At 48.5% G+C, this 16426-nt stretch overlaps 1 protein-coding gene across 1 annotated transcript in view; it reads left to right on the top strand.

Annotated features, from left to right (window-relative positions):
• Positions 1–16215, top strand: part of LOC111147526 (zinc finger AN1-type containing 3) — a 346816-nt gene extending 330601 nt beyond the window's left edge. Inside the window, exon 6 of the mRNA XM_022503589.1 lies at positions 13834–16215. Coding sequence (XP_022359297.1) covers positions 13834–13988 — 155 coding nt within the window. The 3' untranslated portion in view covers positions 13989–16215. The remainder of the gene's footprint in view (positions 1–13833) is intronic.
• Positions 16216–16426: the final 211 nt, after the last annotated feature.

Genomic DNA, 16426 nt, shown 5'->3' with positions numbered 1-16426 from the left:
ATGGGTAATGGCGGCCTTGTCTTCTGGCAGCCTGCTTGTGCTTTGAGGCACTGAGCCGGTCTCTTCCTCACGGGATTATGCTGTCTAGCAGCAGGCCACTCCACACACTCACATCTCCTCTTCTTGAACCATGTCTGCCCCAAGGCCCCTGGGAGATGGAAGCTCTGCGTCAGCACACCACAGGGTCTGTGCATCCTTGTGATTAAGACATGGGATGACGTGTGCTCTCTAGAGCGGCACACTGCAGTGTTACAGGTGCGCCTGGGAAGGGAAGGTTTCCAGATTTACAGATTAAAGGGCCTGGTTTGTGTTAATGCTCTTGTATCAGTTAAACTGCTCTTTCTTTGAACTGGATTGTTAGCTCAGGATTAATTTTCCACGGAATCTGGAGTAATTGACCAAAATGCCAGGGTGGAGTAGGAAATGAATATCAGTGGGAATTTGGGTGATGATGTTCAGTTCTTCATTATCTGTATGTACTTAGCTCATTTGTGCTCATGAGTTACAGCAAAGTTTTTTTTAACTCTAGGAGAGCGTCTCATGGCATCTTGGACATTTCTGGGTTGCCTCTCAGAGTGAGCTCAGGGAGTATAGGCTGATATTAATAATGGCAATAGGAAAGCATAATTAGGAAAGTAAACCTGCTACTGCAGAACAACAGAATATCCAAAGCCAGACAATAATAGTTTCAGATTGTGCTCACTGTGCTTCTGTTCACTGGAGTAATTGGAGATAGAATGTGTGATGGTGTTGCTCTCTCCAGGAGTGGTGGGGAGGGGCAAAGTTACCAGCATTAACATTCTTTTATTGCTAGAAGTAATTTTCTTCTGTTTTTAATGGTCAGATGTTGACTCAAATTATTTATTTATTCAGTTTACTTACGTGAGTTCTAGAGGAAAAGCAGGGAATAAAACTGACAAAGCCCCTGACCTCATGGTGCTTTTATTCTTTGGGGGAGAGTTGCAGTAAACAAGGGAACAGATAAATGAGATACTTTCTGATGGGAATAAGTGCTCTGGTGTAACAGGATGGCAGAATGAGAAGGGCAAGTTGGGGTGGGGGAGGCTAGCATCTGGAGGAGGTGAAAGCTGAGCTGATACAGAAAAGCTAGGAGGACTATTCAGAGAACTAGGAGGAAAGTGCCCCAGATCAAGAGAACAGCAGCAAAATGGCCTGAGGCAGGAACAACTGGGCAGATTGGGACCAGAAAGGTGGCCCCTGTGGTTGAAGTACAGTGTGTGAGGAGAAGCAGTCAGGACTAGAAGAGGGGACAAGTAGGCCTTTGTAAGGACTTAGAATTTTACTCTAAAATTAGTGGGAAGGCATTGAAGGGTTTTAGGCAAAGGAGTGGTTTGATCTGATTTACATTTTATATTACATTTCTGTCCCTCTGGGAGATAAACACAATGCTTGTGCATAGACTATCAAGAATACATAAGAACTGGTAGTAGTGGTAGCTTTGCCTCTGGGGAGGGTAACTAAGAGAATGGGATGAGAGACTAACTTTTTGCTGAATATTATTTCATGCAAATTGAATTTCTGTTATATTCATGTATTACCTATTCAAACAGGAATTAATTAACAAATATTTAAAAAGTACATCTCAAGTCAGTTACCAAGAAAGAAAAGAAAAGAAATCCCTTTAACTGCTCTGAAAGAGAAGGCTTGGAGGGCAGCAAAGGAAGAAGAGGGCAACTCGTTGTGGGCTCTTGCTAACCATGGTGGAGGCTTGGTCTCACTCCATCCCAGCCCTGCTGGCCTTTGTTCTCTTCTGTCAGCGTGCTGTACTCATTCTTCCCATAGGACCTTTGCCGTGAGATGATGGAGAGAAGCAGAGCAGATTCAGAACATCATTTAGAAATAAATCCAATGAGACTACTAAAAGTTGGTGTGAGGAGTAAGGGAATGAGGAATCAAGGAGTCCTGGTTGAGCAGCTGTGTGGATGTACCATTATTCACAGATGCAGGGAAGATTAGGAGACCAGCCAATAACGGAGTCAAGAGGACTAAAAGTTCTGTTTTGAACATGTTACAGTTGAGATTCCTGTTAACCAGTCTAGTTGAGTGTGTTTTCCAAGGAGTACGTTGGATATAGGAGTTTAGAGGAAGAAGTTGTGGTTGAAATCTAAATTCCAGATGCATTAGCATTTAGACTGTACTTGAAGATTTGGGTCTGGATGAGATTTACTTAAAAGGAGGAATATATGAAAATGTAAGAGTACTACTTTCTCTGGTGGTTTCAGAAGGGAGGCCAGTAGAGGATTCCAGGGAGCTGCAACCGGCAAGGTGGAAGGAAGATCAGGAATATCCCAGAATACTACAGAAGCTGAGGGGAAGATCCTGTAAGAGAGGGAGAGGAGACACATGCTATTGAGAGAGGTGAGGGTGAGCAGATGGGATTTGGCCACTTGACCTCTTGACAGTCTTTTACTTATCCCCAGAGGTACCGAAAACAGTCTGTCTGTAACTAACCTCTCCTTCATCATTCAGTGGAAATATTCTGAGTGAACCACCCACTGTTCGAGGCATTAAATTATAGAAGTATAGTCCTTGCTTTTATGAAACCTAGACAGGAAAATAAGTTAAATGAAAATTACACACAAATGATACCTACAATTATAGTTATGACCAGTGCTTCAAGGAAAAGTCCAGGATGCCATGAACAGTGGATAATAGGGCCCTAGACTAGTCTGAAGGTCTAGGATGCTCTTCCTGAGGAAAAGCCATTGAAGCTGAAGAAGCCAGAATTTAGTTAGGGCAGTGTGTCTAGAACATAGAGTACAGGGGGCAGGGCTGAAAGGCATGAGAGTGAGCGAAGGTGGTGAAATTGATTTTCCTTCTTGGGAAACCATTAAAGGGTTTAAATAAGAGTGTGATTATCAGAGACGGGGGTGTGTGGAATCACTGTGGCTCCTGTGAGCAGGTTGGATTTGAGGTCGTCAGCCACCCAGAGAAGGCTATTATAGTAGCCCTGGTGAGGGATACTGGTGGCTTTGACTGGGTGGCAGTGATAGAGATGGAAGGAAGAGAAGGAATTTGATTTTTGGAAATAGGATCCACAGGACTTGGTAGTTGAAGAATGAGGAAGATATCAGTGATGACCTAGGCTTCTGTCATGAGTGACTGGCAGCAGGGTGAGCCCATTCTTTATTAGAGTGGGGGACACTGAAAGAGAAGCAAATTGCTGAAGAAGTAGCAAGTGTTCCATTTTGGATGCCTTAAGTCTAAGGTATCCAAGATATCAGTAGATAAGGGGATCCAGAGGCATAGACCTCCAAAGAGAGAGGTCTGGAGCAGAGAGAGAAATTTCAAAGTTGTTGGTATGTATGGTTAGGGCTTTAAACCCTGGGGCAAGTATGGGGTGAGACAAAAAGAGAGTCCAGCACTGAGTAATTCTAACACTAGTGCAGGAGACCAAAATCAGGGAAAGTAGCCTGTGCCCATGGGAGTAGTCACAGACTCCTCAGGAGTAGTTAACTGTTCCAGACGCTATCAAGGAGAACTGAAAAGGGCCCATTGGATTTAGCAGTGAGCAGGCTTCATTCATGGAGCTTGTTACATAGCCAGACTGTAACTGTATCTGAGCCCCCTCCCCACCCACTCTCCAGGTGAAAGGGAATTGGGCTGTGAGGTCCGCTTCTCCCACACAGCGGTCCGCTTCTCCCACACAGCCAGGTAAGAAGTCTCTAGAATCCTGGGGTGGGCTGTCCATTCATTGGGGGTTTTAACTGTATGAAGTCTATAGTCTCTTTTCAAGCCTGAACTCCTGTCTACAGCTGAAATAATCTTCTGCCGCTGAATAAGCCTCTTGCCCTCCAGAAGAGGCTGTGTTTAAATTAACTGACCTTAAAAATGGAGAATCAAGAAGTGAGTTTCTCTGCCCTCCCCTCTGCATATGCTTCGAACGGTGGACAGCAGATGTCTGTTGTGGGACTTGTGACTTTTAAGGCTTACATTTTGTGAAAATAGAAAAGAGCATACTTACACTCTTGAGCTCCTCAGCATGACCTGTTTGAGTTAATGTGGAAACAAGAGGCATGTAGAGAGACTTCTCATCCTTTTTTTTTTTTATTTTTTATAAACATATATTTTTATCCCCAGGGGTACAGGTCTGTGAATTGCCAGGTTTACACACTTCACAGCACTCACCATAGCACATACCCTCCCCAGTGTCCATAATCCCACCCCCCCCCATCAACCCTCAGTTTGTTTTGTGAGATTAAGAGTCACTTATGGTTTGTCTCCCTCCCAATTCCATCTTGTTTCATTTACTCTTCTCCTACCCCCTTAACCCCCCATGTTGCATCTCCTCTCCCTCATATCAGGGAGATCATATGATAGTTGTCTTTCTCCGATTGACTTATTTCACTAAGCATGATACCCTCTAGTTCCATCCACGTCGTCGCAAATGGCAAGATTTCATTTCTTTTGATGGCTGCATAGTATTCCATTGTGTATATATACCACATCATCTTTATCCATTCGTCTGTTGATGGACATCTAGGTTCTTTCCATAGTTTGGCTATTGTAGACATTGGTGCTATAAACATTCGGGTGCACGTGCCCCTTCGGATCACTACGTTTGTATCTTTAGGGTAAATACCCAGCAGTGCAATTGCTGGGTCATAGGGTAGTTCTATTTTCAACATTTTGAGGAACCTCCATGCTGTTTTCCAGAGTGGTTGCACCAGCTTGCATTCCGAGACTTCTCATTCTTAAAAGAAGCACAGAACAAGTGCACGGGACACTGGTGCAGTTTGGATAAAAGCATAATTGTTCTCTGAGTGTCTAGAGTCTGTTCCTTTCTCTCATTCCTCCTTCCACTGCAGCTCCCAGCCCGCCACCCTCAGGGAGATAGACATGGCCTCTTCAGCGCACAGTCAGTACGTGACCAAACTGGGAAACACACATGCACTGCCTCTGATTGTGACAGGGGCTTGCAGAATTCACGGCCATAGCTGTGGAGAAGCCCCCACAGGAGCAGAGGAGCTGCTCTCCACTGTCCTTGGAAAGTTTCCAGGTCCCTTTTATGGTGTCCCTAACCAGTGAGTGCCTTCTCAGCTGCCCTGTGTAGTCTTCATATATTTAAATCAAGTTTCTCTAACATTTGCATATCTTCAACAGAAGGCTTTACTGAGCTTGTCACTTACTGTGCCTGTGTAGTCGGTACAGAGAGGTTTGTGCAGGGGGCAGAGGAAAGTGTATCGCATGTCCAGAGGAAGATTTCACATTCATTCTCCTGTGTCAGTAGCAGCTTCACTTAGGAGAAGGAAACCAGGGAGTAGACTGAGAGGTGAAGGGGAGGAAGAGTAGGAGGAAGGAACAGGGCAAGGGGCTCCCAGCCTTGAAGTCCCAGTGTGTTTTATTGTGTAAGGTGAGGGGGTAACAAAAGTCAGAAGAGCCATCCCAGCAGCAACCAACCTGCCTTGCACTGGCTGCTTTCATGTCTGTAACCCCATTTTATGAGAGGCACAACTGAGGCTCTAAAAGATTAAATGTCAGAGCAGTGCAGCTAGAATTTGAGTCCAGTACTTTGGCTCCAAAGCACAAGCTTTTCACTGGGTTATCCAGAAAGAGACCTTGAGATTACCCTGTTTGTGGGACTTGCCCTAGCAGCAAGGGTGGGACTAAGCCATTGATCTCTCCAACTCCAATCTGTCATCTTTGTACTCTCCCATGACCTCACCACATGAAGTGGAAGGCCAACAGAGAAAAATGGGAGAAGTATTCCTTTCTTTTCCAAGTGTTATTCTGGAGAGAGACACACAACATTTATAGTCCGAGCACCACTGATATTCTGTGACTTGCCTGTGTAGTCTTCAGCGCTGGCTAAACAGGTCACAGTTCTCTGGCAGGCCTGGTAGCAGAGTTGCTCCTTTGCACCCAGACCGTGCCCTCGGTGGCTCTTGGGTGGGATGTGTGGGGCCCTTTTTCTTTTCTCCATTGCAGCTTTGGAGCTAGTTTTCTAGGAGAGTGCTCCATTTGAGAAGGTAATCTTTTAAAGGACAAGAGAAAGGCAAACAAATTTCAAGTCTGCTGAGAGGAGGATAAGGTCACCTGAGAAATAGAAGTTTCCTGTCAGTACCTTACTATTCTCCTGAGGCCCCGAGAGGCTGGTGGTGTGGGGGGAGGGAATGGAGAGGAGGCCAGAGTAGCAGTACCTCCTAGGGTTTTCCAGATCCTTAAAACTGCCCAAGGTACCAAGAGGCTAATGCTCTCGGCTACTGAAATGTAATGGTGTTTGAAAGAGCAAGTTGGTATTTCTGTGGCAAAATCCACCTAGAGCCATTTTCTCTTAGTTTTTAAATATATGTTCATCTGTAGGTAAAACAGCCTAGCAGAGAAGGTGAGCTAGCAGCCAGCCCCCTTCTCTTGGGCGCTGAGGTGTTATAGGGCTTGCTTGGAGGGGGGTTTGCACAAGTCAGAGTTGATGGCCCAGTATCCTTTCTGGTGCAGGTGCCCTGCCCCACTTCCCACCCCCGGAGCCAAAAATAGGACTAGGTTTTCCTGGGTGGGGGAAGGCTAGAACCAGGGGGGCAGGTCAAGGAAAGGGAGGCCTCCTGAGCTGGGTGACAGGAGACATTACTGGGACAGGGCACACATTTCCCCCAGAGGAGAGGAAAGAGATCATTCAAGTTTTTGCAAGAATGGAGCCGTCTAGAGAGCGATAAAGGATACCCAGAGTGGTGAATTTTTTATACTTTTACAATGACGTATGTGCAGACTGCGTCAGGAGCTTCGTCACACTGGACCAGGACAGTTTTCTCTCCGCTGCTGCTGACTGTTCTCTCAGAGCCATGGGCTGAGTGTGCATAGCCGCGTGAGGAGCTCGTCGCACAGAGGCCCCGTCTTCTGCCTTCTGTCACACTGCCTCTTGTGTTAGCATTTAGCTTGTGTCTAACTGGTATTTTAATTGGTTTGGGGGAAAACAAGTGATTGTTTCTGTTTTAGAATTGTCTTGGTATGTTTTAGTGCTTTTTGTTAAATTGTCGAGTAGAATAGGCTCTTCCAAATTGCAAATTCACCTTCCCTCTGAGGAATGGACAGATTGATGTCCATCCACCCGTTCTCTCCCCAAGCCTAGCTAAGCACTGTGCCTCCTGGCTCGTGAGCCAGGATATGCAGTGCTGCTTTTTGGAGTGTGATGCTTTTCCCTCCACCACGCAGAGCCAGAGGTGGAGGAGAATGTAAAGCGGACCCTATTCCATTCCTGAAACACCTGCAGCTGCTTTGCCCGTACCATGGGTCTGATGAAATAAAATGCAATAAGATCCTTTAATACATTTCTGTGCTGCAAATTCTGCCTTGGGCGTTGGGTCAGTAGATGTGGTGTAATCCGGGCTTGCTGCTGGTGGGGGTATAAATGGCTAATGCTTTCCAGCAAGCTTTCCTGTAGCCGCCTGCTGATCCCAGCACGCACTTACAAATGAGCTATGAGGTCAGCTTGCTGTCCTGAGCTTTAAGAAACTTTTACCTTGCTGGAAAAAAATGTGATTCTTTTTTCTAACGAGCTTGCCTGGTCATTTCAGACACATGGGTCAGGAATATTTGTCATCTGTTCTTTAAATAGGCACATGGATCACAGGTGGTTTCTGTTGATGGGTTGGGAGTGTCCATTGCCAGGTTTCTTCAGGAAGCTTTGGGAGGTCTCGGGTAAGTTCTGTTTGCTGGAGCCCATGCTCCTATGTAGGAGCAGTCTCTGATTTTCCTCCTGCCTGGGCCTCAGGACCACTCTGCGGCCAGCACAGCCTCCAGAGCTGGTGGGCAGGTGCGCCGGGAAGGACGTGTGTGCGCAGATGGCTGTGCACCAGTGGGTCATGTCATAGGCCTCCAGCCCCAAGGCTTGTCAGTAGTTTTAGTTTCTTCTTGAACCTTTGGCAATTTGAAATTCAAATGAGCAAGAACGTTTAAAATATTTCTTGTAAGTGACGTAAAAAGTGAGCTGAGGCTGGCTTGCCCCGGTCTGCGGCTTTACTAAAACTGCCACTGCGGGTGAGCCTTCAAGCTGGGGTTGTGGGATCTGCAAGAAAACAAATGTTTAACTGAAGTCCAGGAGTATCCAGGGCTGCCCAGCTTTGCCAACTTTGAATAGTACTGCTTGGGGGCACCTGGCTGGCCCAGTGGGTGAAGTGTCTGCCTTCAGCTCAGGTCATGATCCCAGAGTCCCCAGGATCCAGCCCTGTGTCAGGCTCCCTGCTCAGTGGGGAGTTTGTTTCTCCCTTTGGCTCTGCCCCTCCCTACCGCTTGTGCTCTCTCTCTTCTCTCTCATAAATAAAATCTTTTTTAAAAAATAAAATAAAGGGCGCCTGGGTGGCTCAGTGGGTTAAGCCGCTGCCTTCGGCTCAGGTCATGATCTCAGGGTCCTGAGATCGAGTCCCGCATCGGGCTCTCTGCTCAGCAGGGAGCCTGCTTCCCTCTCTCTCTCTCTCTGCCTGCCTCTCTGTCTACTTGTGATCTCTCTCTGTCAAATAAATAAATAAAATCTTAAAAAAAAAAAAATAAAAAAAAAAATAAAATAAAATAAATAGTCTAAGATAAAACTGATAGCATTTCTGTCTGACAGGGATTGAATAAAAATGTGAAGGACTCAGCCTTTGAATGTGGATTTTAGCATTGCTTTATCTCCCTTGGGAAATTCCATGAAAAAAGGTTCAGCCCCTGCTTAATTCTTAGAGCTTGGAGGGAAGTGCTTGGCAGGGGTGGTGGGGGGGTGGTTGTGTTGGTGAGAGAGGGCCTCAGCCAAGGGTGGGCACTGCTTGCAGGATATAAGGTTGCCTCCCTCCCTCTGCCCCCAGCTCCTGCACCCACCTTCCCTGACCCCCGTACTTGGCTATTTCCTCGGGCTTGTGGGTGGGGGGCCGTGGAAGGGCAGAGCTGGCCACTAAGGCGGTTGTTATCTGGTTCAGCTGCCCTCAGGGCCCTGCCTACCAGCACTAGTGAGAGGTAAAGGACACAGGGTCTGGGACAAGCTTTCCCAGTGTTCCTCTTGGGCAGTGATTGTTGTGGATTTTTGTAAACAAGTCAGTAAACAGGAACCAGTGTTACAGCTTTCATAGCACTTAGAGCAAGGTGTTGGCTGTCATCTTCGATGACGGCATTTGTGCAAATTGTTCTGGGTCCTGTATGTTGAGTCTCGAGATACCCAAACCCCCTCCCTGTGTAAGCAGATGTGAGGTTTTAACTGTGGATGAGGACATTAAGATGAACAGTATGACTTCCAGATGTTAGCTTTAAAAGCTGAAGGGTCAGGTCAAGTTTGGTTCCCACCGAATGAAAGCTGCCCTTCAGATCTTTGTGCGTCTTGGAGAAATGAGCCTCAGTTCTGTTTTGCGTTGAATGTGTTTTCAGGGCCATTGGGTGTTGGGCGTCTTCAGGCTGATGTGGCATATGGCTCTTGGCTGCCACAGGCCCCAGGTCCTCATCAGGAGCGCTTTGTTATTTCTCATGTGGGATATAGCCTTTCTGGACAGAGGGTTAGATAGTCCTCAAATTATGTTTTCTTGCTGTCTGCTATAATCCTGTGTCTGTGATAGTGACAGAGTTAGGGAAGCTTCTGATATCCTCCCATCTCTCGCTGTCCACAGCCACAGACTTGGGCAACCCAGGATGAGCCCAGGTAGGTCAGCCTCTGGGGCATCTAGGCAGGCAGCCTCTTCTCTCCTAATGCTGGCTGCTTAGTTCAAGATTTTTTCAGACTGAGGGCGTAGCTGCTGGAGACCTTCTAGCTCAGCAGCCAGGGAGGGGCTGATTGATATCACCTGTAGTCTGCCTGCTGTCCCTCTTTCTACATACAGGATGACCTGTCAGAAGCCAGGGAGTGGCCATGGAAGGAAGGTAGGCTATAGAACAAAGTGCTCAGAGAGCCTTCTGCACCCTCCCTTTTTAATCAAGGGCTCGTCCCAAATTGCTCTTCAGTGCCAGCAAACAAAGAAAACGTGCACACAGGTTCTTGAGTGTTTTGTGCAGGTTTATTGAAGACAACGCTGGTGGCCTTACAGGAGCTCTGCAGCTGCCTCCCAGGCCAGTATGTCATGGAAAACCAGTAATCTGGGGCTGTAAGGAGCAGGGTAGCCAGTCACATGAGATGGCAAGGAAAGGGCTGAAGTTAAAGCACATTTAGCAGGCAGATCATATTTTCAAAAGCTTTGCTTTGGGTGTTTTCCTTCTGTTTTAGGGATCAGTGTCCTTTTAATCATATTCTCCACCCCCTGATCCCTCCTCATCCTTCTAAAGTACTATGTGGTATATAGTTATTGTAGGGAAAAGTATATTGAAACTATTTTTCAAACCGCGTGTCACTGAACTTTGGGGCCGTAAGGAGCACATGGATATGGACTGTTACATATGCACATGAGTGAGTATTCCAATTTTGATACATCGTTTTTTAAATCAGGGAAAAGGGCGCCTGGGTGGCTCAGTGGGTTAAGCCGCTGCCTTCGGCTCAGGTCATGATCCCAGGGTCCTGGGATCGAGTCCCGCATCGGGCTCTCTGCTCAGCGGGGAGCCTGCTTCCTTTCCTCTCTCTCTGCCTGCCTCTCTGCCCACTTATGATCTCTGTCTGTCAAATAAATAAATAAAATCTTAAAAAAAAATAAATCAGGGAAAAAAGAATTGTATGGTACCCTGGGGGATGACGCCAAACTCATACTGCATCTCAGCTGGCCAGTTCACGTCCTCTGTGCTTTCGTCCCTTCAGACACTGCCTTGGTTGACCCTCTCTGGAAAGGCCCCAGTTGGTTGCTAATGAACAAACAGTGTGGAGAATTGTCTGGTACAGATAGAGGCTGTAAATCCCCTTGTGCTTTAAAATGGTGTTCATCACTGAAATTAAGAACAGTCATCTTCCCCAGCAGCCTGAACTCATTTCTCCATATCCAGCTTGGTCTACAGAATTCAATCAGAGAGTAATTGAGAGTTCGTGACACTTGCAGAGGTTTCTGGTAACAGACCTGTGGGTACCAAGAAAAGGACAGAGATTCGTCCCACCCACCAGTCATTCCTGCCCTCCCCTGTATCCAGAGCCGCCCACTCCCCAGCGCTGACATGGACATGTGTTTAGCCATGCGTTTAGCCAACTGGCTGCGGTCAATGGATAATGTCTACTCAGCATTTGGGACAAGTTCCAGCATGTAACTTCCTTTTGGAGAATGACCCTGACAGAAGAGGGGATTGAGCTTAATTTATGTCAGCTAATAACCTCAGTGCAGCAACTTGGACAGCTAGCCTTCCAGAATTTCCCGAGACTTTTCTGTAGTGAATGACAGTGCCATATATTCTAACTGTTACCCATGCCGCTCCCAAGTGTAGCTGCTGTATAGTGGTTTTCACCTTGTAGAAATCAAAGCCAAGTGTCAAGTTGTGTCTAACAGAGGTACACAGAACTCGAATGGAGAAACGAGGTGTTTCTGGCTGGCTGGAGGATCCTCAGGCCGGGAGAGAGTGTATCAGGCAGCTGCTGTGGTTGTCACGGCCTGCTTCCTTTTCCAGATGGAGCCTGGGGTTCTCTGATCCCGAGGTGGCAGCTCCCTAGCCAGCGGAAGGCAAGCGCTAATCAAGGTTGTGGGGGTGTGTGGTAAGAACAAGACTACAGCCTCTCCCCTCCACCCCAGTCTGCCTTTGACTAATGAGGTGTTAGGCTGAGCCAGGGCCGAGTTAATTTCAGAAGTAATCCATTTCCTGCTACTTTGATTCAGCCAGCACCGTTTGTCAGAAGTAGAGAAGAGCACCTGGGACCTTCTCCTGCATCATCCCAGCATCTTGAAAAAAAAAAGGAAGGGAAGGGACAGCAGGGGTTCTCCCACCCCTTATTGTAGGTGCTGAGGTTATAGAAGTGTGTCAGGACTTGGTAACATAACTGTCCTCACACACATCATGCCACCATACTGTGGTACCCCACCCCAGGCCCCAACCTTAGGAGCAGGTTCTCCCCCTCCAGGTGGGCTTTGCTCCCGAAAGGCAGTTGTGCTTGTTAGATGGAGGATGCGTATCGAGGCCATCCGTGCTTAGGCTGGGAAGTCCTTTAGGACAAAGACAACTGCTATCCGGTATCTACGAGTAATGAACTTATCAGTAAATATAACACATGAGCTCATTAATCTTAACTTTGCTTTTGGACCAAGGGGGAGCTTGGCTTCTCGGGAGACAAAAATTTCATCTGCGTTCTTTCTTTTCCTTAAACCCAGTCCCAATTTAGAGCCAAACATTGCCCTGCTCTCCCTGGGAAGCAGTTAATAATGCGTTTTTTTCTCACAGTGGATGGTCCAGGCTCAGCCTGGTCACTCAGGCCCCCGGGCCATGTGCACGTGTTCTGTACACAGCGTGAGCTCAAGGCGTCTGAGCAGGGTTCTATCAGGTGAAGAATGTTCTCTAGATGAAGTGAATCTTAACAACTGTTGCCTGTCCTGGCCACTCATCTTTGCTTCAACTAATGCTCTTCTTCTAAAATCACTGCCTCCACCCTTCAGCTCTGAAAAGAAAAGAAATTGAGGATGTAGACATGGATGCACCGTGCTTTACAAGAGGTGGCTGCTCATTCACTCTGGGCAGTGAGATCTAGGCGTAAAAGAAGTCTCAGGGGGAAAAAAAAAGTCGTCTCTGGGAAGAGATGTTGTTTGTGAAGAGAGCATTGGCCTGGAAGGGCTGCTGTGGGATGCCTGCCCAGGTGCCCAGGGAGAGGAGGTTTAGGGAAGGTTCGCCTGCAGGTCAGTCCTGTGGACCTGGTGTAGGCGCGTGGGGCCTGGAAGTATGGCCACATAGGACTGACGGTGTGAGTGGGGACAGGGGGGCCAGCCAGCACAGGCAGGTGTCTTCCCAGCCTGGATCTCCCCTCCCCCTCCCTGAGAGAGAGGGGGCAAGACAGACATAGGTGACATCAGCTGTCTGTCTCCCCACCCCCACCCCCAAACACACATCCATACACCCATCAGCAGTTTGAAATTGAGCAGAATGGAAAGGGAAAGGGCCAGATCCTTGGCACCTCTGTGTTGCCTTTGTCCTCTGAGCTTCCTGCAGACTCCCTGAGGGCCTCCTCTTGCTGTTTCTTCCAGAGAGACTTCACCTGTACCATTTCCTTTCTCTCTGGGCCTCTCCTGGGTCCTTTGTTCTGCTTGCCTCATCAGTGTCTCCCTTGACTTCTCTGCTCCGGAAAGAGGAGCAGCCCTGCAGCCTTCTGACCTACCAGGTGGAGTTAGAAGCATCAGGTTCCTTTGAGGTGGCTGGCGATTAGAGGGCAACATTTCTGTTCTTCCCCCTACTTATACGTATACCTTTTCCAGCGCTTGAAATAATCCATTTTCTTCTGAGAGCCTCCACTCCCTTGTAGGCTGTGGTTTGATCACACCCACCATCTCCCTAAGCCCTCACCATACAGGAGGTAGAATGTAGTTTAAGCCGTAATCATTCCTGCTCCCTCCCTGCCTCCTAGAAGTGGTGGGTGTCCTGTGGTGTATGTTACAGTTTGCCCAAGCTGAAAAAGTGCTGAGCTGGTTGCTCTCTGCCTTCTCCCCTGTTTGGTGGGGAAGGAGGGGGCTCAGAACCCACTCATCTCCTGGGAAAGGGGGTGTGTCTCACTGCACCAGTCATCTTTGGGGTTCCACTTTCAGGATTCAGGCAGGAGCAGCGTTGAATGCAGAGTCAGCGTCTGAGCAGCCACGCTTGGACATCGAGAGGCCCCTGGACTGACTGGAGGAAGAGCTGGGAGATGGGAAGGCACAGGCCCCCTTCCTTACCGGTGGCGGCTGTCCTCCCGCCCTCCAGCCCAGAATGAGCGCTGGGCTTTGTGCGTTTGGAGGCCACCCTAACTGTGTGTCTTTTCTGCTTCTCCCACTGTTGCAGGTTATGTGTTCTGTATGTTACATCGCCTCCCCGAGCAGCATGACTGTACGTTCGACCACATGGGCCGCGGCCGAGAGGAAGCCATCATGAAAATGGTGAAACTGGACCGGAAAGTGGGGCGCTCCTGCCAGCGCATTGGGGAGGGGTGCTCCTGAAGGCCAGGCACGGCCGCCACATGACGCTGTTCTTAGTTCACTAATGTTAGCCTTATTTAGGACAAAGTCAGCCAGACACCTTGTACTGGGCACGCATCAGACTACAGCCAGTCCGTTTCCTTTCTTTAGCCAGCCGTCCTGGTACTGTAGTTTAGGGGTTGATGGTGGTTGAAATTGATTTCTGGCTGGTTACTAAGGTGCCTGCTAGCCATTGTATAAAATTAAAACATGAAGAATATTTTTTTTTTGAGCATGGCTAGTGGATTTAAAACAACACATACCTGTCACTGCTGGAGTCAAACTTATAAAAAGCCTTAAGCGGAAAGTGTTCCAGATGGAGACTCTGAGTTAATAGAGGAGTAGAAGCTGGTGTTAAAGTTCCTATGACGCACGTGGCTTTGCCAGAAACTCTGGTTAATGTTCGGCCTTTCACCTCTTCACTTATCCTTAGTCCCAGTAGCCAGGATACCTGATGGCCACGCGTGCCTTGGCCACAGGAGGCTTTTGAGACTGGCCATGTGGCTGGGCTGAGTGGTGGCTTCGCTCTCCCACAGAGCTGGAAATGGGGGTGGGGGGGTAGGTTCTTAGGAAAATTTTTTACCTGACTTGCTATGAAAAAAACTCTCTCAGCACACGAGAAGAGAAACAATAACCTCACTTTGAAAATTAGCTCCACTGAAGACTAGTCCATGTACGAGACCCATCTTTTCTATACAGGACCCACGGTCATGAGAAGCTCCAGGGGTGCACCCTGACCTCACTGGCTCTGGTTTGCCATTTGCCAAGTGCAGGGATCTGGCAATTGATCAAATAAGGCTAATTACAGCACAGCAGCTGCGGCTGAGATCTACGGACTGGCCTCTGCAGCTAGATTTCTATATTGGGGGTTTTTAAAAAGACATTTCATAGCCAACGGGAATCAGTAGAAAGGCTGGGGGGGAGCATGTGGGACGCTGCCGCCCACAGCCTCTGCCCCCTCCAGTGGCTGCCTGTCCAGCCCTCTCTGGGCCAAGAAGACGATGCCATGACCCAGCCCCTTGCGTCTGTGCAGCTCCATAGTCCAGGGGACGACCTCTACCACATAGCAAGTTTAGGAAGGGGAGGCAGCCTGCGTGACAGGGGCAGCGGGGTGATCTGTCTAGAACAGTGGTTCATGGCCGTGGCCCAGTTCTGAGTGAGACATTTGCTCCGCACTGGGGGTGGGAGGCCATGTTTCTCAGCCCGTGTCTTTTCCTGCGGGTAGAGAGGAGTCGGTAGCCGTGGTAGCTCAGGCCAGGTGAGGAGGGTGGATATGGGCCTGTTTGCCCAAGTTAGGGAATCATCACTGATCTGGTGGGGGTGGGGAGGGGAGACAGGATTAAGATTCTCTGGAAGGCCTGAACAGGGTTGAATGGGCCAGAGACCCCATCTGGTCCGGGCTGGTAAGAGTTCCAGGCTCCTGCAGAGGTGGCTTGGATCTGCCCACACACAAGCTCCTGGAATAGCTTAACCCAGCAAACTTTCCCTTTTATACCACGACCAACAGTTCGACTCTGCAGTTCACAGCCAAACACCTGCAACTACAAATGTTTTTTGATCCGGAATACTGAAATAGGAAATCATGCTCTTACCAACCTCTTCCTCCCATCCCATCCCCACCAGAGTGGAATCCGCTGCAAAATCTCCAGCCTTATTCTTGCTTCAGGACCCAGACCGGTGTCTTGCTCTAGGGCAGCCTAGGGCAGAGGGGCCGGGTCTGCCTGCGTTTACCACTGTTGTCAAGCCACGGCCCTCTGGCCAGTACATGGCCATCCTCAGTGAGGCGGCCCGCCTAGGCCCCCGCCAAGCTCTGATCCCGAAGAGGCCCCTCCCGCCCCCCCGTGCCCTTCCGGCCCTCCTCAGGCCCCACCGCTGCTGCTTCGAGGCAGGGATGGGAGCAGGCTCTCCAGGGAGCCCAGTGGCACAGAGGGCTCACAGCCCATGTTCACTTCCTGATGGTAGAGCTGGGGGTGGGGGGAGGGCTTGTTCCCCTGCAGTATCTGTTCTGTGAAGTTTGTTAAATGTAAGGAAAGCTTAAATTCTTGTATCTTTAAAAGAGAAGATCTTATTTAACCCTTTTGTGTTTTAGATTTACTTACACACATAGCCTAGAGCTCAGTTTTAGTTTTAACATTGTGAAAATATTAAAAGAATCTTGTAACTTTATTCTTTTTTTTCCTGCTGAAAAAAAAATTAAACCAATCGTATGAAAGTTTGGATTTCTCTGTTTTGCCAGTTCTCCTAAGTGCTACCTGTATAGCTAGAAAAATGGTGAAATGTCTCTCTGGCTGGAGCTTGGATGAGGTGTGGCAGGGAAGCAGGTGGCTCTTGTGTGCAGAGAGAGCCTCTCCATTGTCTGGGCTCCCCCTCCAGGCTCCACAGCAGCTCCCCTTGTTTCTGGGAGTGCTTGTGCCTTTGGA

The sequence above is a fragment of the Enhydra lutris genome, unplaced genomic scaffold (genome assembly GCF_002288905.1).
Source record: "Enhydra lutris kenyoni isolate GAN:26980312 unplaced genomic scaffold, ASM228890v2 scaffoldscaffold17, whole genome shotgun sequence".
In the NCBI taxonomy this organism is placed as follows: Eukaryota; Metazoa; Chordata; class Mammalia; order Carnivora; family Mustelidae; genus Enhydra; species Enhydra lutris.
Note: the sequence above shows the minus strand (reverse complement) of the source record. Positions and strands in the feature narration are given on the sequence as shown.